Source organism: Cervus elaphus, chromosome 20, assembly GCF_910594005.1.
Source record: "Cervus elaphus chromosome 20, mCerEla1.1, whole genome shotgun sequence".
In the NCBI taxonomy this organism is placed as follows: domain Eukaryota; kingdom Metazoa; phylum Chordata; class Mammalia; order Artiodactyla; family Cervidae; genus Cervus; species Cervus elaphus.
This window is the reverse complement of record NC_057834.1, coordinates 39,416,493-39,439,898: the sequence shown is the minus strand read 5'-3', so window position 1 is coordinate 39,439,898 and position 23,406 is coordinate 39,416,493. Positions and strand designations below refer to the sequence as shown.

The window sequence follows — 23,406 nt, the reverse complement described above, 5'->3', positions numbered from 1 at the left end:
ATGCAAGGGAAGCACAAATAAATCTGTATCAGCATGGACTTTGTTAAACAAGGCCAAGAAGGTGCCATCAGGGGAACAGGTCTTGTCTGCCTTTGCCCAAAAGTTCCCCAGCAGCTTAGAGAAGTAGTAAGAACAGAGACAGATCTTAAGTCAGCACAGCCACTTCAACGCCTCAAGGAGAAGCAGAACCCAGTTTGAAGGACCCAGTAGGCCTGCCGGCCAACAGTTCACCATTTTTTTTTTTTTAAGATTTCATCTTCCCCTCAATTTATAAACCCTCCCAACAAAAAATCAGGAAGTCTCATTTGTCACATGGTGTGAGTTAAGACAGTTAAGAAAGCCCAAAGCCATTCTTAGGGCTAAAAGAAAAAAAGCACTCTAAATGACTCCCACTCTCTAGGTCCTGTTTAACAAGGTTGAAGAAATGCTAGTTTATTCACATTAGTGCCCAAGCCAAAAGGAAAGGAACAGAATGGTACAGCAAGATTTGGGGGGCAAGATACTCACGACTCTGCCAGCTCGGCCCGCTCCTCTGTGCGTTCCAAGTCTCCCTCAATAATCACCAACTTACGAGCCACCTACGGGAAAAGACAAGGGTACAGTTCAGTGAAGCAAAGGGGCCAATACCACTGAAGAGAGAGGGGCGAGCTAAGAGTGCCATACCTCTTCATACTTCCTGTCTGCCTCTTCTGCAATGTGCTTAGCTTCTTTGAGTTGGATTTCCTGGAGTTCCATTTTTTCTTCATCTTTTAAGGCTCGGTTTTCAATAACCTTCATACCTCTGCCAGAAACAACATGGACAAATGCAGCACCGACAGCTTGGGGAGTCTGTCATCAGCTCAACTCTAAGGGACCCGGGACTGCACCATGTAAAGCCCATGCCTCCCTGCTTGTGTTGCTCAAAAAGAATTTTCATAGCACCTTCTCACCTTAGTTGAATTATTCTGCTTAAAATCTTTTCTTATAAATACATCCTTATTAAAAAATCAAACATTTAAATGAACAGTCTAAAGGTCTAATGCAAAAAGTCTCCCTAATTCTAGTCCTGCTCATCAAATGTGATAATCCTTCCAGAAATGTTTTATATACCAAAAATCTCATCACCTTTCCCCACGCCCCAAAAGAACCATACTACACTGCTCTGCAATTTGTTTTCCCCACTTTCTATAATTTGGCCACTATTCTATAATAGTATACACATAGCTGTCTTATTTATGTTCACGGCTGCACTGTGTTAATGTACTCCCAACAAGGAATTTTTTAAATTCTGAAAAGTCTTAGTTTGTGCAAGTCATCACACACTTTTGTTCTTATTTTAGGTCACATGTGGCAAGAAGCCAATTGGCTATTTTCAACAAAGATGAGCTGGTTCAAGGACTGTGATTCTAACCCTGGGCACACATTAGAATCATTGATGGAGGGGGGAGTTCTCTGGTTGCCCAGTGGTTAGAGGTCTGGGCTTTCATTGCCGGGTCCTGGGTTTAATTCCTGGTTGGGGAACTGAGATCCTGCAAGCGAGGCCATGCAGTACTCCCCCAAAAATTTACTGGAGAGCTTTAAAAATAGCCAGGCCCCTTTAAAAATGACCAGGCCCCTTTCACAATGGGTTCTAACTGATTTGGGATGGGACCCAGGCATTCTGACGTATTTTTTAAACCCCCCAAAGATCCCTACCATGCACTCCCATGATTCTAACAGTGCAGTCAGGGACAAGAGAGCTTATTAAATCAGTGATTGCTGGGCTCCACCTCTGATCCACTGATGAGTGGCAGAGGCTGCTGATGGGACTTTCTCCCAAATTCCCAGGTGCAGCCGGCCTGGAACCTCACTTTGAGAACTGCTTTGAGTGGGTGCTAAATGGAGGCCACTACAGCAATACTATTACTAGGTGAATTTATTTATAGAGAAACACCATTACACAAGGGTCATGGGTCCAGGTAACCCTTACTCTGTCAGTTTTCATATGTAGAGAATATGAGGGACAGAAGGAAAGAAGATCCTGTAAAGACAGGTCACTGTTTTAAAAAAAAAAATAGGTTTTTAAGGAACCTGTTTGATTAGAACCATTATGAACAACTTTTGAAATCCACACTTCATCAGGCCCTGCTACATACCTCTCGCTCTCATCAGCAGCTTTCTCAGCTTCCTCCAGCTTTTGCAGGGCAGTGGCCAGGCGCTCTTGAGCTCGGTCCAGCTCCTCTTCAACCAGCTGGATCCTACGGTTCAAGGAGGCCACCTCAGCCTCAGCCTGTGTTTAAGTGAAAGAATGGGAAAAGGAAGCAGAGGCATGGTGAAAAGAAACTGAACTTACTATGACACTAAGACGGGTTGAATACCACCATGAGGAAGCAGGGTAGAACTTGTCTTAAGTCAGATGCACATAAGACCAAGCAGACATGACTATACACTCTGTGTTATTACAGGCATTTTCCTTCCTTTCCCATCAATGAATTCCCATATGTTCCACAGGAAAAGTGTTTCAAAACCCAGTTCCTTGCCCAGCCCAGTGTCAGTTAGTACCACTCCCTTTCTGGACTCAGTTCAAATTCCTAAACACGCTAGTGTCAGAAAAGGTAAGCCAGTGAAGGGGTCTGCCTGAGTTCTGGCTTAGAGACATGTCTTACTCTGCAGCAGCTTTCCCATAAGTGTCACATAAAGTGGAAAAATAAAAAAAGGTTTCTCAAAGAGGGAATCTTGGATTATGTTAATCTGCTGCTTAACTCTCTGATAACCCTCTGATAACCTTACCCTAACACACCCAACAAGAGGATGATTAGCCAAGAGAATGTTTTCCAGAAGGACCTTCCAGATCAGAAAACAAAAGGATGGAATATTGGGATACCGACTTTCCACCCTTTCAACTGGCCCCCACCTCCCACCTTTTAAAAGTTGACTACAAGGAGTTTCTTTGGGCTAAAATTATCTGCTTTGATGGCATTACCAAAAAAACTGGGGGCAGAAGAGAATGTTCCCTCCAGGCCTTCCACCACCCCTCCGAATTTCTGAATTGTGACCCTTTCTGTTCCTCAAGTCACTCCCTTAGCCTCACGCTCCACTACAGTGTATGACAATCTTCCCCCTGGCTCCCACCGCACAGTAAAAAGCACAGGTTGGAATCCAAGTTATCCCATGCCTCCTCCTGGGCCATGGAATAAGAAGCAAGGAAAGAAGGGGGCAGCCGCATGAGCATGAATTCTGCGGGTAAAGAAGCCTCTCTCTTATGATTGCCCTTCCCCTCCCCACATCTTTGCTGGTGGCAAGCACATTGACCGTCACAACTGCACAAGAATTTACCCTGCCCTGCACACTACCCAGTTCAGATGCTTATCCAAATGCTTGGTAAACACGATCTCTCTTCTACAGCCCAGATTGTGCCTGAATTCTATTACCCTGATTTCCTCCTGGCAGTCAGGGGCGGGGGTAGCTATAGAGATAATCTGGGCCACCAGCCCCTATGGGAAGGGATATAGCCCAAAAGACTCCTGTTAAGAACTGGGTTATGTAGCACACAAAAATTTCCAAATACAAACATGGGAGATTCAAGGAACTGCAGGGGCTGGGGCTATATAACCACTGCCCTACAAGAAAAGAAAATCAACATGTCTACATAAGCTGAAATTACTAAGAAACCGTTTGCATCTCTATTCAAAATAGCACAAAGATGAGTATTCTCTGGTCCTATCTCAGGAAACCTAGGACAACACAGATTTTACCTCACAAGTTCAAAAAGGCTAACCGGTCAAGGTTGTTATGAATCTGGCTATCAGGCAAGAACTGTGAAAGAAGAACTGAGAACTGACAGTTCAATCATTTACCCCACCCCACTACCTTCAGATGCCTAGAACTTAAAAAAAAAAAAAGAAGACGGAACCCAGATTTGAAGGAAGCTCATGAAATCTAAGTCCCCACCCAGCTCACCAGCAGTTACCCAAAAGAAGTAAAGATAACAGGCTATGGGGGCGGGGGTGTAGAGTTTCCATGACAACAAGCTGGCTCGGGCAGTTTCTCCCACAAATCAGCATTTACAATAGAATTCTTCGCAAGGCTGAAAAGGGAGGAGGAGAAAACACGACTTGCTGCCCTGATCAGAGCATGCGTACACTGAACAAGCCCAGACCAAAAACAGAATGCAGGGTGGGAGTCCCACGGCAAAAGCTTTGGAGACCCCCGTGGGGAGCAGAAGGAGAGCAAGGTAGTCACTGTTCTCTTTTTTTCTCTTCCTACAGAGGATCAGTTCTCTTTACAGTGAACAAAAGCTTGCAGAATCAAGATCTGTTTAATATTTAAAGGAATAAGGGAAGACACCTACCTGACTCCTCCTTCCAGCCAGAACCTATGCACAATGCCTGTCCCTTTCAGGTCAATTAAGTGGGACTAACTTCTGCAGGTGACAATGGGACACATGGCCCCGGGAAACATTAACTTCATGCTGTATATCATCCTAGGTTTAGCATACAGTTTTGATCTTTCAGCCCGCTCACCCCTGCCTAGGTTGGAGGTACACTGTGAGGTCCTTCCTTCAGGTAATAATAGGATTCTCCACTACCCAGTAAGCAAAGATCTCAAGGCCAGAGAGAACAAAGCAGCGACTGAGTCACTTCAGAAGATGGCTGACAACAGCTTCAGCTAGGAAATGAGTTTAAGTGCTACCATCCTTCACACTGAACAGATTGCCCAAGAGCACCAAACCCATTAAGGCAGGAAAGATAGGAGACTGGTGTTCAGAGGCAGATCAGGGCCAAGGACAGAAGGGGATTAGCCTAAATCTGGTATTCTGCCACTCTAGGGTTTCTCGTTTTAGACAAAAGCCAGAGATGAAATTCAAAGGAAAAGAGTAATGGAAAAGTTAGGCTTGAGCCCTGTGAGTAAAGGACTGCTCTGGTTTACAGTGTTCACAAATGTATCTACCCAGGGAGATACTGTGTCCTTGGGGACTTTAAATTTCATCAAGGGGGAGGCAAGTTGGAAGGAAGGGAGCAGAGTTATCTGTTCCAGAGTAAACAAAGGTGGAGACTAAGCGGAGGCACTCAGAGCAAAGGGCTATTTGCCTCTCCCCTATGAGTATGTGCTCTTAGTATGAAGTAAGAAAAAGAAAGGTAATCAACAGGAAAGTCAACCTAAACCAAGGAAAGGTGATAAAGTCAGTGGCTTATCCCACCAGACCCTACCAACAGAAGAGAGCCACACAATGGCCAGACATTCTAACCACCACCACCACCCACTCCCTGCAGACTAGGAATTTGGGAATAAGGCCACAATCAAACTGCTATTCCAAGCCCACTCACTCCCTCAATAGTATTCCTAAATTTTTTTAGACCAGGGGGAAAAAAAAGAGCAAGAAATGCCAGAAGTTAGGAGACAAGTATTAAAAACAGATAAGGTGAATTGTACACTTAAAAATGGTTAAAATAGTAAACATTTACCACTGTGTATCTTTACCACCACCACAACACACACACACAGATGAGGGAAAAGACTGCACTGAAATATTATGTTGCCATCTGTTTCAGTTTCGCAAAAAAGTAAAAGGAGATTCAAAATCGAAAGTGGATTTGACAAGGCACTACATTATAAAAGATACATCTCCAGGTCAAGAGCAGGAGAGATGGTTTCCAGAACCACTCGGTGGGCTCTGGACTCATCCAGCTTCCCAAGGAGGGCTGGATGATAACACAAAGCAACCAGAAAAGTAATTGTGTGACAATCCCACTAATGGCATGCAATATCATAAGGGAGGGCAGAGCTTCCAGCTCCAGGCGGGAAGAGCCTACAAAATCCACATTCCAGAATGCCCTAGGAGGATAACAGGTAGTTCAGGCACTCCCCCCCTCCCTTCCCACAGGTGTTTCCTCAGGAGGAATTCAAAGTTCACTAGAGCAGAAAGTCAAAAGATTAGGCACTTTTCAAGCTGGGGGGTAGAAAATACTGGTTTCATAAATATTTAACCATCACTCTACTTCCCCATCTGAGTGAGGGCTTCCTCACTAGATCTCACTCAGCTCAGTAAGCAAATCTTGCAGGCTCTGAGTGAGGGAGAAGCTTAAGAAAAACCTGAAGCTGCTCACTCTGCTGTCTCTCACCTATCAGCCCAGGTTAGGGAAAAAAAAGGAGTGAAATTTCCCTGCAAGGAAAATTACCAAATCCTGAGTGCAGTGAATGTCCAGGACATCTTAGGGGGGAAACCAAGTCCTGGGGGCTACTGAGGGTGGGGGTAACTACATCATCTACCCTAGAACCATTCCTAGCATGCCCTTACTCTGAGCCTGGCTCTAGGTCAACACAAGGCCAGTTCCTTAAAGCCACCCTGTCTCCCCCTTTAAGGGGATCTGGTCTCCAGAACAAAGGAGATGAGAAAGTGTCACTAGTCATAAAGAGTCACCCAGCCAGTTCATCTCACTAGAATGATAATTAGAAGTTACGAGAAAAAAAAAAGAAGTTACGAGTATAATGAACAGAGGGAAAATCCACTGAGAAATGAGTGACTGAGGAAACCAAGCTCCCAGCATTTCCATGCCCAGTTGTAAAAAGAAATGACTATTCTAACAATCTTTTAAGTATTAACCTGGAGGGCAGCTGCTTCTCTCATTTCCCCAAAACATTAATTCTCAGCCACTGCCCAAAAGAGGGGAGGGGAGAACAAGGAATACCAATAAACCACAAGAGTTCTTTCATTAGGTCTTCAAATTTTAGCAACAGTTACTTTCCCCTCCAGTCTCAGGATCCTCCAAAACCAAAGCCTGGACTCAGGAAATCAGTCCTACCCACTAGACTGCACCCTAGATCGTGCAAAACCTATGGCTTACTAAAACTAGCTCACCACTTCTCAACAGAAAGCAGTTTCAAGAATCACCGTTCAATCGATTAGCATATTATGTTTCAACTTTTAGTTGAGCAAATATTTATTAAACGCAAAAACAAAACAAAACAAAACAAAAAACCCAGACACTACAGTGGGTACTTGGGAACGTAGCAGAGTAGTAACATCCCTTAATAGACCCCTTGAAACTCCATCAGCCACACTGACTAGGGCAACCAGAAACCTTGACAGAAACTGGCACTCCATCAGATTCTCTACCACATACTCTCGCTTATCAGCTCTGCTTGGAAGAAGTGTTCTTAAACGGTTCAGCTTGCACTCTTCACACTCCAGCAATAAAGGCCTGAATCTGGCAGAAGCTCCCGCCTTCCAGGTAGTCATGGGAGCTAGGCAGGTTTTGTTCGTTCCTACATTTGCACTCACAGAGGCAGTGAGGTACTATCTCCTCCCCTCCAGTTTCACGTCGACAGAGTGGGTTTAGCAGCTGCCAGTGCTCCCCCTAAGAGGAAAGGGCCCCAGACCGGAGGATGGGAGGCGGTGCTGTGGCCTCAACCTCCTCCAGGGAGGGCACCGCTTCCTCAGTCGACTGCTGCCTCATTTCCTGAGCAGGAGGAGGGAGCGGAAAAGCTGCCAGCAGGCCAGGCCGGGGGCTTTCCGGCTGTTCCCACCCTCCACCCCCCACCCTTTCACTGTAAATTCGGCGCTGCTCCCCTCCAGATCAGAGAGGCATCCACCTACTCTCACCCTTTGGGCCGGAAACCCCAAACGAGAGCAAAGTCCCCCACCCCACCGAGAAGTGGGGGAGGGAGAGGCCGCTGAGCCCCTCCCCTGACCGCGCCCGACTCGAAGGGATTGAATGAATGAGCTGGGAGAAAAGAGGAAGAAAACCACGCCTCAGACCCCGTGAGGCTCAATTCCTTCAAAAGTCAAGTCTGCTTGCTCCAGCAGCCAGTGTCCCCCTCACCCACTTGAGGTCCAAGTGAAGCTAAGCCCCACCCATCCTCCGGACTTCAACTTCATCTCGGAGTATGCTGGCCCCGTAAGGACCGTGCTCCACCGCACAAATCCAGACCCACTTCGGGGTCCCACCTGCTCCGGCTCCTGCCTCTCCCTCCCGCGCCTCGCTCTCGCCGTACCTGTTCTCGGGCCCGCCTTTCCCCCTCCACTTCCCGCTGGAGGCGCTCGGCCCTCTCCTCTGCATCATCGGCCTGCTGCTGCAGAACCTGGATCTTGCGCTTCACCGCCTCGATGGTGGTGATCCCGGCCATGGTCCCCACCCAGCTCCTGCTTGCCTTCGGGTTCCTGCCTCCTCCGCTCGGCGTTGCAGCCGCTTCTCACCCCTACTTCCGCCTGCTCCGCCCTGAAATACCGGAACTCACCCACCCGCCCGGATGTGACGCTACGACCGCCGCGCCCTCCCACCGCCAGGCAGGCGGGAAGGCAGTCCACTAGAGGGAGGCCCGCGGCCGAAAGCGAGGGGCGGGCTCGCCCCGTACCCCTGGGCGACCGCTTCCCAGACTCTCCCTCCGGCCAGCAAAGGAGGGCGGGGTTGGGAAGAGGGAGGGCTACCATGGTAACCAGAAGGCGCGTAGTGGTTAAGCCTGTCCAGCAGCTGGGCAGGCCGCCCACAATGGTTGGCTTGCGCGGCCTTTACGCACTCGCAGTTGACCCCTCACTCCTGGCTTCCTGTGTCCTCTCCACAACCTAAACCACCCCACAAGCCTCTATTTCACCCACCCCACAAATGCTCCAAACCCAGGTGCTAAGAAAAGCCTAGACTTTCTGGGCCTCCTCTTCAACAGTGCTGCTCTCCAGCCTCCTTTCAAAGTCAGCTCAGGTAGGTGTTCTCCCATCTCCTGAAAGTCAGTGAAGGGAATTAATGGGGGGGTTGGCAAAATTCTCGTTCTGTTTGACACGTTATGAACGTGTTCTATTTAGAATACTGGTCTTTTCCCCTGTTACTTTTGAGAATCAGTGATTTACCAGCCTCTCCAAACCTTGAATGCTTCAGGACCGTGTAATTAATCATCACTTACAATTCCTTTTGTAGGTGAGGAAGGTGTCTTCAGCCTCCATTTTATCAGGAGTCCTCTGTTACAGACTAGTGTCACCAGATCCTTTGTGCAACAGCACTGATAGGAGCATCTGAGAAACTGTGTATAGTATTATGGATCTCAGCCTTCCCTCTGTGTTACAACTTTCACCAATTTCACACTGCTTCTGCTTCCAGGTACCCCAGGAGCTATTTGTCAGTTAGAACCCCCCTCTACAGACATTGCCATCCAGGATTTTTAGAAGCACAGTAATGAAGAGCCTGGGGGATTTTTCTCTTCCCTCTTATTTCTTTGTATTCCTCCCACCTTCTCGGTAAGTAATAATAATAAGTCTCTCCTGTGTTGCAGATCTCTTTTTCTCTAGAGAATTAGGATGTCGACCAGGATTTAAAATTAAGAATCCTGACCCCCAAGAAGATTGATAAGTAAGACATTGGTGCTGCGCTCAATGCCTTGTTCTGAAGACACTCCCACCAGAGGCTGTCTTCAACTATCTGCATTTAGAAATACTGAGCATTTAGACTAATCAGAGGAAACAGAAACAACTCAGACAATAAATAATTTGCTTGATAGAGTAACCTATACGCTGATTTACACCCCGCCCCTCTCGCTCCCCTCAGGAAATGGAAAGAAAAAAGCAGGCTTTGAAGTTTCAGTAAGCTGTGCCCTGATGGCCTAAGAACTTTCCCAGCTCTCTTTGGAGAAATCTAAGGCAATGGCTCCCCACTCCAGTACTCTTGCCTTGAAAATCCCATGGACAGAGGAGCCTGGTATGCTGCTGTCCACAGGTTGCTAAGAGTCCAACACGACTGAGCGACTTCACTTTCACTTTTCACTTTCATGCATTGGAGAAGGAAATAGCAACCCACTTCAGTATTCTTGCCTGGAGAATCCCAGGGACGGGGGAGCCTGGTGGCCTGCTGTCTATGGGGTCGCACAGAGTCGGACACAACTGAAGCAACTTAGCAGCAATGAGAGGGGTTATGGAAATAAAAATGAGACTTTGTCATCTCAGTGCTGATCAGCAGGGGACACTATTGCACTGCTCCCTTGCCCTACTGAAGAAGCAGAAGACTTCATCTTAGACAAACCAAATGAGTGTTGAGAGCACCACTGCATTCCTGAGGCTGGTAGATTTGAACAGATAATCTTCTCTTGATCCAGGGAAACAGGTGGACTGACTCCTAATGACCTTTAAAAGCAGGATGGATGGGCAGCAAGGGGCCTAGTGCTATTGTTTTCCTGGTAACCAACAGTACAATGTATCAACAGGTGTCCTCTTCCTCTTCTCCCCATCCCTTTCACCTCCTGTCCTTAAAAAAAAGTATAACTTGTGTGTCCTAATTATTGCATTCTCCTTTTGTTTACCTTCAACAGCTTCTGATTTCAGCTCAGATCGAAAGAACCTTCCACATGGTTGCACCACAGTGTGAATGTTCTTAGCACCAGTGACTTGTACACTTAAAAATGGTTAAAATGGCAAATATTACATTATGTGTATTTTTTCACAATTAAAAAACAAAAAGGACCTTGGATGAACTTAGGGAGGAAATAAATGAAGTTCAGACTGACCTTGCCACACCCTTACCCTTTCTTTGTTCAAGGAGTCCTAGCAAATCTTATGCTTTCCAAATTGGCTTCTCAGGTAACCAGGACTCCCAGCGTAAATAAGCAGTTATTGACTCCCTCCTCCTTCTCTTCCCTTTATATTTACATCAAAGTAATATGCTCTCTTTACTTGTTTATTAATCTCAAGGGCAGAAGCTGAGCTGTGAACTCCCTTCCCATTAGAAAGAGCACCCTCCCTTCAAAGATGCATATGTTATGTGCTGCTGACTCTGACCCTTGCTCTCTACTTGAAACTTTGGTAAAGGGCCAGATAGTAAATATTTCTGATTTTGTGGACCATAGTGTGTGGCTGCCACTCTCTTGTAGGGGGAGAGTCAGTAGGGCAACATGTAAATGAATGGGCATGGAAATGCTCAATAAAACTTTGTAGGAAACCAGGCTGGAGCATCATTTACCCCACAGGTGATAGTTTGCTGACCCCACCTTTGAGAAAAGAAACCTTTCTTCCAGTTTCCATCTTCAGTTCAGTTCAGTCACTCATTCGTGTCCGACTCTGCGACCCCATGGACTGCAGCACCAGGCTTCCCTGTCCGTCACCAACTCCCGAAGCTTACTCAAACTCATGTCCATTGACTTAGTGATGCTGCCATCCAACCATCTCATCCTCTGTCGTCCCCTTCTCCTGCCTCCAATCTTTCCCAGCATCAAGGTATTTTCAAGTGAGTCAGTTCTTCACATCAGGTGGCCAAAGTATTGGAGCGTCAACTTCAGCATCAGTCCATCAATATTCAGGACTGATTTCCTTTAGGATAGACTGGTTGGATCTCCTTGCAGTCCAAGGGACTCTCAAGAGTCTTCTCCAACACCACAGTCTTCTCTAACAACACTGTTTGCCTCTTGCCTACAAGCTTCTCCTCCTATTTCTTGTTCTCTTATATATCTCTGACGGGACTTAATGACTTTTTGGGAAAGCTAACAAGAGGGAGAGAAGTTGAATGAGGTTTTTTACCCATGCTTTGCATATTTAAATGGTTTTGGTAGCTTCCTATATGCCTACGAGAAGTTTCTTTCAAATGAATATACTGAGTAGACCCTGTCTAGGTGGGGGCTGACGTGTGCTTATGTGTGTATGTGTAAGGACAAATAGAATTCATCTCCAACAAATTCCTTTATCTTCCCAATGGTATCAGTATATTGTCTAGAGCCTCTGTCATTCTTTCCCTCCCCAAATCTTGGGTTAATCTTGTTTGTTCTTTTCATTGTTCCTGGAAATACCTCCTCAATCCCATATACTAGCTATACTAGCCTAAGGACTTTCCCAGAGAGTTGTTACAATTTTGCTACATCTCACAAAATTGTTATCAACCTGACATTGTGTCCATTTGTGAAAACTTATTCCCATGCCCATTTATTTGAACCAGAGAGATATAGTCATCTATCCTTGTAAAGCAGGCCATCAAGCTCTAGCCCAAAGTCCTGGGAGTAACCTATGTTGTTCACAGTTTTCCAAGAAGGGAGAATGAATAGTTAATAATGGTCTAAACTTTGGTGATGGACAGGGAGGCCTGGCGTGCTGCGATTCATGGGGTCGCAGAGTCGGACATGACTGAGTAACTGAACTGAACTGAAACTTTTGGAAACTATGAATATGTATCATGTATATAATATGCTCTCTGTCTCTGATCTCTGGCATGATACATTCAAAAACCCTCACCACTTCCCAGGTCACTGAAAGTGGCAGAAAGCCAGAGGGAAGATCAGAAACCTAATAGTAAAAAAGTGAATGAGAGGATCCGAAAACATTTCTGAACCTCCTACTCTGTTTCTAGCTGTTTTCCAAAATCAAATGTGATTTTAAAAATACTTTCTTACTAACTCAGTGCTGAGAATTGACTCTATTTCCATCAATACCAGAACATTCTTTTGTTGCTGTTAAGATTCCTATGTTACTTTTCTTTCACAAATCTTTTCTGTGTAGTCTCTCATTTATCTTTGTGGTTAACTTCAAGGTTGACGATAAAGGGAAATGGGTGACTATGAGATAACGTGAAGTGGAAAAGAGAATTTATTTCATTTTCAAGTGGGAAAACTCAGCCCTAGAGAAGCTGAATAATTTAGTCAAGGTCACAGAGTGAGGTCTGTTGGTAACAGCTTTACTCCCTGGTCCTTCTTATTTCTGATATATCATTCTAAGATTCTCTCAGCTGCCCTATAAGCAATGCTTTCTATGGCATCTCTGTGGCATAAGGTCAGATGCCCACGTTGGCCAAGAGAAATAAACCCATATAGGGCCAGGGTCAGTGTGACCTCCTTTGTCCCATTGTGAAATCTGAGCTAGCTCTGCTGGGCAGTTGAGAGATGAGAGGTTCCCTATTAATACACATATCTACGTGCCAGTCCTTGGACACAAAAGCTAAGAATGTGGCATGGGGGAGGAGGTGGGGTAAGTGCTAGCATTCTGGACTTCGACTCCTCTCCCTCTGTCCAGGTCCTGGGAAAGATAATTAAATTCCTGGATTGGGGGTAAGAAAAATGAGACTTCTGCATGTTTTAAAAAATGAAAGTATATGCTAATAAGGGTATACCAGCATGTGGCAAAAATGTATCTATGGGTATCTATGCCTGTGTTCTGAGAATCCACAAGTATGTATATGTCCAAGTGTGTTTAGAATTCAGTTATTAACATGAAGATCTATTTGCATAGGTTAAACCCACCTCCCAGGTTCCCTATACTCACATCAGCTGCTTTCTTCTCTGCCAGCTCCAGCTTCTCCTGGGCATCCTTCAAAGCTTCAGAATACTTGTCCAGCTCATCCTCTGTCCCTTTCAGCTTCTTCTGCATGGCTGCCAGCTCATCTTCCAGCTATGGAAGCCCCAAGAGTCACACACAAGACACACATATACAACAGTGCAGACTCAGACCCTAGGCTCTTGAGCCTGACAGACCCCTAAGCTCACCCTCTATATTACCATCCTCAGAGAGACAACACACTTTCTTCTTCATCAGTTTCAGCCAACTGCACCAGGAATTATGCTATAGCTTTGGCCTGTGACCTTGTAATCTCTGATCCTAAAATGACCAGGCCATGCTGAGTTTTCATTAAGACATTGGGATGGTAAATATCTTCAGATGTCAATGTCTGTGACCCCATTTAAGGGAAAAGAGATGCTGCATGTCAAGCTCCCACCTTTTCCTCTAGAAGTCAGGAGTTCTTCCAAAACATGATCCACTCCCACTTAAATCCAGCAGACAGACTGTGGCTCAGAAGGGGCCACTGACTTTCACAAGGTCACACAGGCAGTCTGAGGCAAATACCCTAGATGCCCTCTTCGTGTGCTGTGAGGCTGGGGAAGAATCCCTCCCACCCAAAGGATGAGCTGGCACCAGTGGTCACTGCCTTTGCCACCAAAACTCTTCCATTTCTGTTTTGTTCACCAGCCAGTAAGAAAGACCAAGGTTAAGGCCTACCTGCTTACTTCTTTCTTCTGCCTGCTTCTGCTCGGCTTCCGCTTGCTCTGCCCGATCCAGAGCATTCTCCTTGTCCAGCTTCAGCATCTGCATCTTTTTCTTGATGGCCTCCATCCTGAACAGTGGCCGTTGGGGAGCTCACCTGTGAATACTGGAGGACTGGAGACTAGGGCAAGAAAGGAGGGGCTGCTGGCTGAGTGACTAGCTCCCCAGACCTGGGCCTTTATTTCTGCCCATGGCTCCACCTCTTGTTCCTAATATGGTCTTTCCAGCTCCCTCCGCCCCATCATTGTTCTCAGGGGAACACAGGGTGAGACACTTTGATGGACTGACATCACCAGCAAAGAAAAATTAGGGAACAGCTGAGGCTGATTTTAGACAATGGAAAGGGGGAGGGAAAAGGTTCTCCCTGACCCTGAAACTTTCCACTCACTCTGGGCAGCTCCAAGCATATTTTAAAGAGCAAGGAAAGGGGAGGGGTAGGACACTGAAATATAGAAGGGTACTTTGGCAATTCTAGAATGGTAGTTTTCACCCAAAGCGTGACTAGTTTTCCTAGTTGCCCTTCAGCTTTCCCGTTACTCTCACCCAGACTGTGTTGGATGCTAATCAAATTCCATTGGTTGAGTTTTACCTTTTGATTCCTGGTATTCAGGGAGCTTGAGCAACAGTGAAGAGGGGAGATCACCCATGATCCTTGACAATTCCCCAGAACCCCAGATCAAATTACTGTGTTATTTTGAGAGTCTCTAATTGGCAGGGAGACATTATTCCTCCCAACTTAAGAACCAGGGGGATGGAGTAAGAGCGTAGGGTTGGGATTTGGATGGCCATCCCAGAGTTTCAGGCCAGTGGGCAGGGAAAAACAAGTGGGAGACAGAGTAAACCAGATAGGATCATGTCCTCCATTTTCCCATAGTGATCTTTAAGTAGAACTTTTATACCCACATAGACCAAGGTCTTGTTGCTCTCTACTCTTCTCACCCTCTGCTCCCTTCTTAACTGCCCCCAGTCGTCATCATAATCATCATTACCAGCTCTGTTCTCCCTGGCTTAGCTCCAGGCTGTGTTCATTCCACTTGGAGCCTTGCTACTGACAGGTGGTAGTTGATCCCAGACACAGGCACCATACAATCTGAGAATATGCTAGAGAGAGGTGGGCACTGTTCAAGGTGACCTGGACTACCAGGGGAAAATATAAATGGTGCTCATTAGTCATTATGTCAAGGATAGATGGCTGGTGTTAATACTAGGCTCCAACAATGGGGTGACTGAAATGCCTGTTTCTAATCACTAAATACACAGATAGAACCATCAGCTGACTCTTGAAAGAAAACAGAAAAACCAAAGACCCCTACTATTGGCTTTAGGGAACAGGAGTCCCAGGGACAGAAAGCTGTGGATAATAAGGTGGGGAGATTGAATAAGGAGGAGAAAAACACAAGGACAGGAAAAGATCAGAGCCATTTCCCTTCTAGTACAAGGAAAAGAGGCTTCACAGGTGGCACTAGTGGTAAAGAACCCGCTTTCCAGTGCAGGGGAAGTAGGAGATGCAAGTTTGATCCCTGGGTTGGGAAGATCCCCTGGAGGAGGGCATGGCAACCCACTCCAGTATTCTTGCCTGGAGAATCCCATGGACAGAGGAGCCTGGCAGGCTATAGTCAAGGAGGTTGCAAAGAGTGGGACATGACTGAAGTGACTCAGCATGCACACACAAGGGAAAGATAGAGGAACATTTAATGCCCAGACTCCAGTTCTCTCCTGCTCCCACACTAGCCCTCCAGTTTAAGATTGAAATCCACATGGGTTGCAGCCACTAGTCTTCCAAAGGGGTCCTGGAGAAAATAGGTTCAGTAAAAAAACAGGAACCCTGGAGCCCCAGAAGTTGGGGTAAGAAAGTATGATGCCAAATTGCCTACTGCTGTAACAATATGTTTGACATTTAGTTGGTTCCTAATTAAACAACTCAATATCAAACATATCACACAGAAGCAGGCAGAAGAGCTTTCGTGGCTCTCTGCCTTCCTCCCCACTGCAAAGAAAGGGCAGAGCAGACACGTCAGGCACCAACCCCTGAGAGCCATTCTCTGGGGAAAGGACACCAACCAACCCCTGCTCTTCACCTCCTAAGACAGCCGGCTCTTACTCATCGGCTCTTCGTGCCATTCCTGTCTCGGCTCCTTTGCTACCAGTGCCTGGCCTTTGCTTGATCACGCTAGCCTAAACCAGGAAGAATATCTGGCAGCCCTCTGCATCCGGGCACCTATCCTTTCCAAAAGCTCCAACACAGTTTCTTCCCCTGGTGTCACGGCCTCAGCGCTCAGAGGATCAACAGTGTCAGCAGCTCCTTGTCAACCTTGTCACCTGCTCCCCTCAGTTCCCCTCCAGCTGCCCCAAGGCTTTCCGGGAGTGGGGGTGGGGGCTTGCACATCCTGCTTTACCTTTCCAGCACCCCCGGAAGACTGCTGAGGGCCTTTCAGCGGACACTTTCCTGGAAGCCACCTGCTCTTGAATACTAGAGATGAGTAGCCATGAGAAACTTCCAGAAGGCTTGGTTGCTTTTTCCCACCATATTGTCCCTTCTCACCTTCTCCCCATGTCCTCCAGGCATCCTCCTCCTTAAAGTCACCCTTGGATGTCCAGAAGAGAAGCGTGACCTCTCTCACTAGCAGGCTCCAGCCCAGGCTCCAGAGAAGACTTAAGGACAGCCTCTCCTGCCTGGCAGAATTGAAACCAAGATTTTAGAAGGACAAGGTGAGGGAGGAAAATGCCTCTGCCAGGAAACAGCCTGCAGTCCTTGGGACTCTCCTCTTCTGGGGCTCTTTACAACACGCGCTCCTGAGCTGGCTTCTTTTTTTTTTTTTTTCTGAGCTGGCTTCTTTAAGGGTCTTTCCTCACAGGTGCCTGCTTTTCTGGGAGGTTTTTCTGCTGAAGAGAATCAGGTCTATGAATGTCCTGTGGCAGGCAGATGCTTCTCTCTACTGTGGCAGAAAGGAGCCCGAGTTATAGCTGCACTGGTGAGGCGGGGGGCTTGGATGGAAGTGTGGGGGTGGGAGGAGGCAGCTCTGCTTCAGCCCCCAGGCCTGTTCCATGTGTCCTTGTTCCCATTAGTCCGGACACCCCCACCCTGCTCAACGTGCACACACAAACGATCTGCCAACTTGACTGCCCTTGATCTAGATCGATAGCTTGTCCCAAGCTCCAGTCAATTCGTATTGTGCAGCTCTTGCCTTCCAGGGAAGACTAACAAATGGGCCTACAAGCCCCAAGGTAGACACCTGTGGTGTTGTCTTATGGCTTTCAGTCTGCGTGTAATTTTTCACTTTCTTGACCTTCCTTTTTTACCCTTAACACCCACACCTGCCCCAGATTCTAGTTCCCTTCTCTGGAAACCTTGACTGCCCTGGAGAACCACAGGCTGGAGGGCAAGAGGCTGGGAAAGGGGTTTTAGCAGGAATTGGAAGGACTGTAGTGTTTGGCAAACTCGGGAAACAGAGTCAGAGACAGGAAATATTGATGTAGGAGAGGAGTGGCTCTCCCAGGAAGAGACTGACAGGGTGGCATGTCCAGGCAGAAACCTCAGATGGCCTCTGATGAAAGCTTTCCAGCTCTCCTGGAAGTACCTTCTGTGTAGCCATTTCAAACCAGACTGAGCCCTTTTGAGCCTGAGGAGCTGGGTAAGGCACTGGCCACAGAGGGAAAAGGGGCTGGGGAGGTGTGAAGGGGTGAATTACTCAGCTGATGTGATGAGGGCAGACAGAGCAGGCGGAGAGGATCAGAGGTGATGGGCTCCGTAGGGGCCGGACTGCCAATACTGGAGCTAGCCTGGCACTGACAAGCCCTGGGGAGAGAGGCCAAGGTCAGGGATCATGGCAGAGGGGCGGGGCGTTCTGTGGGCCCAAATGAACAGAAAAGAAATAAAAGGGGTTGATGAGGGAATGTGGCGGGAGGTGAGGGGCAACCAGGTAATGGAGTTGAAATAAAAATAGAAAAACTATCAAAGGACACGAAAACATCACTATGGGTTATCATCTCTGCTAAGTGCTTTATTTAATCACCACAGTAATCTAGTGAGGTAGGCATTATCTCCATTTTACATATAAAGCCCTGTAACCCAGAAAGTTAAAGTTACTTGCTCAAGAACACACAGGCAGTAAGTGACAGTCAGAAATCAAACCCAAATCTGTCATATGGAAGCCTGCTCTCCTAACACCAGGCTATACTGCCATGTATGAGGCAGGGGCCAGCTGGGAGACAGATACAAAGAGGAGAAGGGAGGTGAGACAGACCTATAGGGAACAGAGTGGAGGAACAGGCAGGAGGAAGGGGAGACTCAGTCTCAGCTTAATGGGTCAAACCCAGGACACATGTGTGTGGTTTTGTCTCCTATAAAACTCCCACCATACCTGTCATGACTGTTCACCGCCTGCCTCCCCCACCAGCCTGGAGCTCCCTGTATTGTTTGGTGTCACAACTCAAGAGCAGTTATTGACTAAAGATTAGAGGGCTTGGGAAGCAGGGCTGATGGAGACTGGAGGATGAATGGACATTTAGGACAGAAAGAGAAAGACAGGGCTGGGATGGAGAATGATATTTGAGCTGTATAAGGGGGCTGCAGGCCCCCTGTGAAAGGCTTGGGTCATAGGAAATCTCCTAAGAGGGAAGTGGGAGGATACCTACTGCATGCCAAGGGCTGCGCTTGCTCTCTACACACATTTATCTTATTTAATCCTCATAATATTTCTATGAGATGGGTATTATATTCACTTTCAGAAGAGAAAACTGAGGCTCAGAGAAATAACCTATACATATACAATTAAGTCCAGAGAAGGCAATGGCACCCCACTCCAGTACTCTTGCCTGGAAAATCTCATGGACGGAGGAGCCTGGTAGGCTGCAGTCCATGGGGTCGTGACGAGTCGGACATGACTGAGCGACTTCACTTTCACTTTTCACTTTCAGGCATTGGAGAAGGAAATGGCAACCAGCTCCAGTGTTCTTGTCTGGAGAATCCCAGGGACGGGGGAGCCTGGTGGGCTGCCGTCTATGGGGTCACACAGAGTCAGACATGACTGAAGCAGCAGCAGCACACAATTAAGAAGTGAAGCCAGACTTTGAACCCAAACCTGATTCCAAAATGTGTGCTTTTCTCTTTATACCTTGCTACCTCTCTGTGCTCATCAGTGTGGTGAGTAAGGAGAGGAGGAAGGAGAAGTTCTGACAGCTAAGATGAAAACGGCGTATTGAAGGACAGAGGCAGACTTGGGGCACGGGGGAAAGAAAAGGTGTGAGTTTGCAGTGTGGACAGAGCCACAGTGTTGAGAGCAGGAAATCATGTGTGGGAAGGATGAATCACCAATGAGAATGCAGATGGCAAGGTGAGGGATGAGGGGAAATACGTATGATGGCAGTTTATCAGAGTGATGGTGTGTTTCTGCTCCTGTTACTGGCTGCAAAGTGGGAGTCTCTCTGGCTTGAGATATCATTTGTAAAGTGGATCTTTATGAGTAAGGTTCTCTGTGGCCTATAGATGCATATGATTAATTACTACTTTTCAGAATTTTGAATAGATTAAGATGTCACATGCTCTTTCTAGTCCCCCATAAATCCCACCATTTCTTTCCCCCTAACTGCTATATTACCTGCCTAACCCCTGAAGGCATTTGAGTTTGGAACCCTGTCATTTCGAAGAGGTGAGCATTCAGACAGAAATTCAGAGGAAAGAGACTTTTCCAGGGTCTCACAATAATTGGCAAAGTCAAAACGTAAAATCCAGTCCCACTGATACCAAGCCCCATGGTGCCTGTGGATGAATAGGCACATTCAGAGCTGTTGTCCAAGTATACAGAAAAGACCTGTGAAGAGAGATCAGAGAGGCAGTGAGCTGTATTAAGATTCTGGCAGCTGTGAACAAGCACTTTGAAGTGGGCTGAGAGAATAAGCCAGCGGTCCAAGTCTGAACTTTTAAGAACTAGCTTTATTTATTAAAATCAAATCAGGATGCTCTGCTCACGTTGTTCATCTGTCCACTTCCCCTCCACTCACGTCAATACTGCATACCTCATTCTGACCACAAGGCGTCACTGTTGTTTTTACTATTGTTTCACAGATTGTTTTCCAGATAGCACCAGGGGGTTGACAAGAACAGGAGATGTGAGCCTGGGAAGACTGCTTTAAGCCCTGGGCAGATAACTATATCCAGGTGCGTTTAGGAAGCAACGTTGGAGGTAGTGGGGCTCAAGAAGGCTAGGTTAGCAGACGCGGTGAGAATGGAAGGACAGTGTTTCGAATGCCATCAGAGTCTCTCCACATAAAAAGCTTTGCCCTTCTCATTTAGTTCTTGCTGGTACTGCTCATGCTCCTTTTCAAACAGCTGGTGCAGGGCAGCCTGACGGACCTGGTGGGGTGGGTAGAAGAGTGTGATGTTGGCCCTCTGTTTACTTGCCTTTCCCATTCTTTCTCCCTGGTTGCTTTCCCATCCCCTGTTTTCTCTTGGATCTGGAATTAGCTATGGCTTAAAATTAAGCAGGAGCATAAAGACTGAACTTTGGAGGGGAAGCCAACCCATTTTTTTCTCTGTGGGTGTGCAGACCCACATCTTTTCTGAGAACACACCAAAAACCAGAAACTTTTCTAGGCATCTGGGATACAAAGATGGTGACGTGACAGCAACTGGGGACTCCAGGGAGAGAGGTTCCCAGAGGCAGATACTGGGCACCAAGGTGCAGTTTTACCAAGGTGAGAGGAGCAGAGACGAGACCGCTCTGGGACTCTGCAGCTGGATACAGAGTCAGTGAAAAGGAGCTTTGGTTTCAGGGTTAGAGAGTTGCTGCTCTGGTGGAACGGCAGAGACCAGGAGCTTGGGAATCCCAGTGGGCAAAGGAATAGTGCAGGATGAAACTCCAGGCCACTAGAACTCACCATCAGCAACTGCTTGCTGGCCAGTGCCAACTCCTGTGCCATGGTGTCCTGCATCCTGAGGATAGCATATGGGTTTCTCCTCTGGCTTAATGTTATCTGCCACAGACAGTGAGTCTGTGAACTTCGCCACCTGTCCCAGGCACAAAGGTAGCGGTAGAATAGGTTAGAGTTGGGAGGAGAGACAAAACCCTGTCAGGGAGGCTCTTCTTCATCAGAACTTCTGTACCATTGTCAAAGAAGACTGCAAACTCCTTGAACCAGTGACTAGTACTGGCTTAACTTCTCCAGGAAAGAACACTGGAATGGGTTGCCATTCCCTTCTCCAGGGGATCTTCCCAACCCAGGGATCCAACCTGGGTCTCCTGTATTGTAGGCGGATTCTTTACCATCTGAGCCACCAGGGAAACCTTGATTTAGAACCTAGCATATATTAAGTATATTATTATCATTCAATCACCGTAATAACCATGTGTCACAGATATCAATTTTTGCATTATACAAACAAGGAAACTTAAAAAGTTCAGGTGAGTTGCCCAAGGTCACCTAATGGCAGACCTCGGTATCAAATCTAATCTAAGGATTGATTCCTTCCGTCATACCAGTGATACTGTCTTGGCTAGACACACTCTGGAATCATTTGTTAAGGTTTTCTAATACATAACAGGATTATACATGTGATACACACACATATCCTCTGTTCAGATAATCTTGTTGACATTTCTTTAAAACAAGTGTTTTTTACAGATGGCTGAAAAATTAAGTACATACAGGAATGTATATGAAATGAAAGCTGGAAGCATGATTCTTCTGCCTCGGTTCATCTCAACAAAGTTAGCAGTTTCTTGTGCATCTTTATAAAAAATTTTCTATCATGTATCAGCAAGTATAACTTTTATTTTTAACATGAAATCATACATTTACATAAATAGTATTACATAACAATTTGGACTTTTCATATCAGCACTTAAGAGATTTGCTTCTGTTTAAAGGCTGCCAAGTACTTTTATAACATAATTTCACAGCTACATGTTATTTCTAACTTTTTTACTTGTATAAACAATACTGTCACGAATACTCGTGTGTGTACATTCTACTGCTTTTGTAGGTATGTGTGTAAGGTAAATTCCTAGAAGTTGAGTTGCCAGTTCAAAGGATCTGTGAATTTAAAATTTTGATAGATTTTATAAAAAAGGCTGCATCAATCTTGACTCCCACGAAAACTATATCCATTCTTTTTATGTCACATCCTTGCTACCTCTGGGTATAACCTATGAAACCTTAAGAAACAGGCTTATCCTATCTAATTTCAGACCATTTTAGTCAGAATCTTCTTCTGGGTTAAGGTCTTTGTTTTTTTTAAATCTTTTGCCACATCATGCAGCACATGGGATCTTAGTTCCCCACCCACTCCTGCACCCACTGCATTGGCAGCGAGGAATCTTAACTACTGGACCACTGGGGAAGTCCTAAGACCTTTGTTTTTTAAAAAAGCTCCCCAGGTGATAAGAGATATACAGCTTAATCTTTTGAGTTTTCTTATTCATTCATTCAATAAACACCTACTGCATACCTACCACATGGTTGGTGAGTGTGATGCCAGACAACAAATATTTCAATTTTCCTTAAAAAGATAAAAAAAAAAAAAAACAACAAAAACTTGCTCCAATTTTCCTTCAGAGAATGGGAAACAAGGGCTGCTTCTTGCCCACTTCACACCTATTTGCCTTTTTGAGGAGCCCCTAACAAGATGAAGCGGATATCAGAGGAGGGCAGGAGAGTGAAAATGAAGGGTAAGGGAAAGGACAGAAGCAGAGATTACCTGTCCACCATCTTCTTAAGTCCCAGGGCCCTTTGAAAATGCTGCAAGAAAAGGGAGTTCTGTTATCTGCCTTGATCTCTAGTACCCCACCTTCAGCGCCCTAACACAGTGGGAGACAAAGACCTTTCTTTTCGGAGAGAAGGGAGTAGCCAACTTCCTAGGGCAGGTGTGGAAAAAGTCCTATTCATGCAGGGGTTAGTATGCAACAAATATTTGAATACCTACTATGTGCGTCTCCCACTCCTGCTACTACCCTTCAGTCACATCAAGGGCCTCTCTCAAGAACTGTCAATTTCTGATAAATTCATCTGGAAACCTCATCCAGGGGAAACGCATCCAAAGCAGCCTTTTCCAACTCTGCGTACCTCTTCTACTTTTCCCATCTTTTCCGTGGACATGTCTACAGACTTGCTTGATATAGTCTTAGGAGACTGAGCAAGCTCTCATTTCTGTTTAGTCACCAAGGATTCAGTAGTCATAGCAACATTTACACCTCCAACAATAAGCCTAGGCCTAGGAGCGTTGATTGGTCACCTGGTCTGTTGCCCCAGAGACCTGAAGGGAATCCTGGTTCTCCAGCCTTCTATTAGTGACACAGGCAATTTTATGAGCAAGGACCCCAGTTGCAACTTTAGGATTTCTTCTTTTGAGATCCCACATGACCCAACTAAGAGTCTGCATACCACAACTCAAGAGTTCGATCAAAGATCCCACATTGGGCAACTAAGACCCGGTGCAGCCAAATAAATAAAAATAA

The 23,406-nt window shown here is 46.3% G+C and overlaps 2 protein-coding genes and 1 long non-coding RNA gene across 19 annotated transcripts in view; 1 reads left to right on the top strand and 2 right to left on the bottom strand.

The window, feature by feature from the left end:
- Window positions 1-14,123, bottom strand: part of TPM3 (tropomyosin 3) — a 26,614-nt gene extending 12,491 nt beyond the window's left edge. For 4 of the 13 annotated variants that reach the window (XM_043875694.1, XM_043875692.1, XM_043875691.1 and 1 more), the window contains exons 1-4: window positions 7,954-8,185; window positions 2,115-2,248; window positions 664-781; window positions 508-578 (exon numbers count right to left, since the gene is read on the bottom strand). In XM_043875694.1, coding sequence (XP_043731629.1) covers window positions 508-578; window positions 664-781; window positions 2,115-2,248; window positions 7,954-8,085 — 455 coding nt within the window. In that variant the 5' untranslated portion in view covers window positions 8,086-8,185. Of the gene's footprint in view, window positions 1-507; window positions 579-663; window positions 782-2,114; window positions 2,249-7,953; window positions 8,186-13,177; window positions 13,304-13,909 lie in introns of those variants that run through there. The other 9 variants (XM_043875686.1, XM_043875687.1, XM_043875685.1 and 6 more) reach the window with 5 other exon arrangements.
- On the top strand, window positions 8,192-21,771 carry LOC122676459. 5 transcript variants are annotated; one of them, XR_006335586.1, is made up of 4 exons: window positions 8,192-8,654; window positions 9,048-9,184; window positions 16,517-16,663; window positions 21,575-21,771. It is a non-coding gene; the product is annotated as an uncharacterized LOC122676459 (long non-coding RNA). The 5 variants fall into 5 exon arrangements; XR_006335587.1 differs by lacking the exon at window positions 21,575-21,771 and adding an exon at window positions 16,810-17,922; XR_006335585.1 differs by lacking the exon at window positions 21,575-21,771 and having other exon boundaries at window positions 16,517-17,922.
- On the bottom strand, window positions 19,867-23,406 carry CFAP141 (cilia and flagella associated protein 141). The gene is made up of 3 exons (XM_043875700.1): window positions 22,650-23,406; window positions 20,831-20,960; window positions 19,867-20,306 (listed from the first exon to the last, which is right to left on the bottom strand). Exons 1-3 carry the CDS (start codon window positions 22,658-22,660, stop codon window positions 20,205-20,207), a joined length of 243 nt encoding a protein of 80 aa, XP_043731635.1. The 5' UTR covers window positions 22,661-23,406; the 3' UTR covers window positions 19,867-20,204.

What these genes read in the sequence shown, in the direction of transcription:
- CFAP141 (XM_043875700.1), bottom strand. An exon ending in CCAGCAAGCAGTTGCTGATG is followed by an intron (nt 20,307 to 20,830) that starts GTGAGTTCTAGT and finishes CCACCCCACCAG; the next exon opens with GTCCGTCAGGCTGCCCTGCA.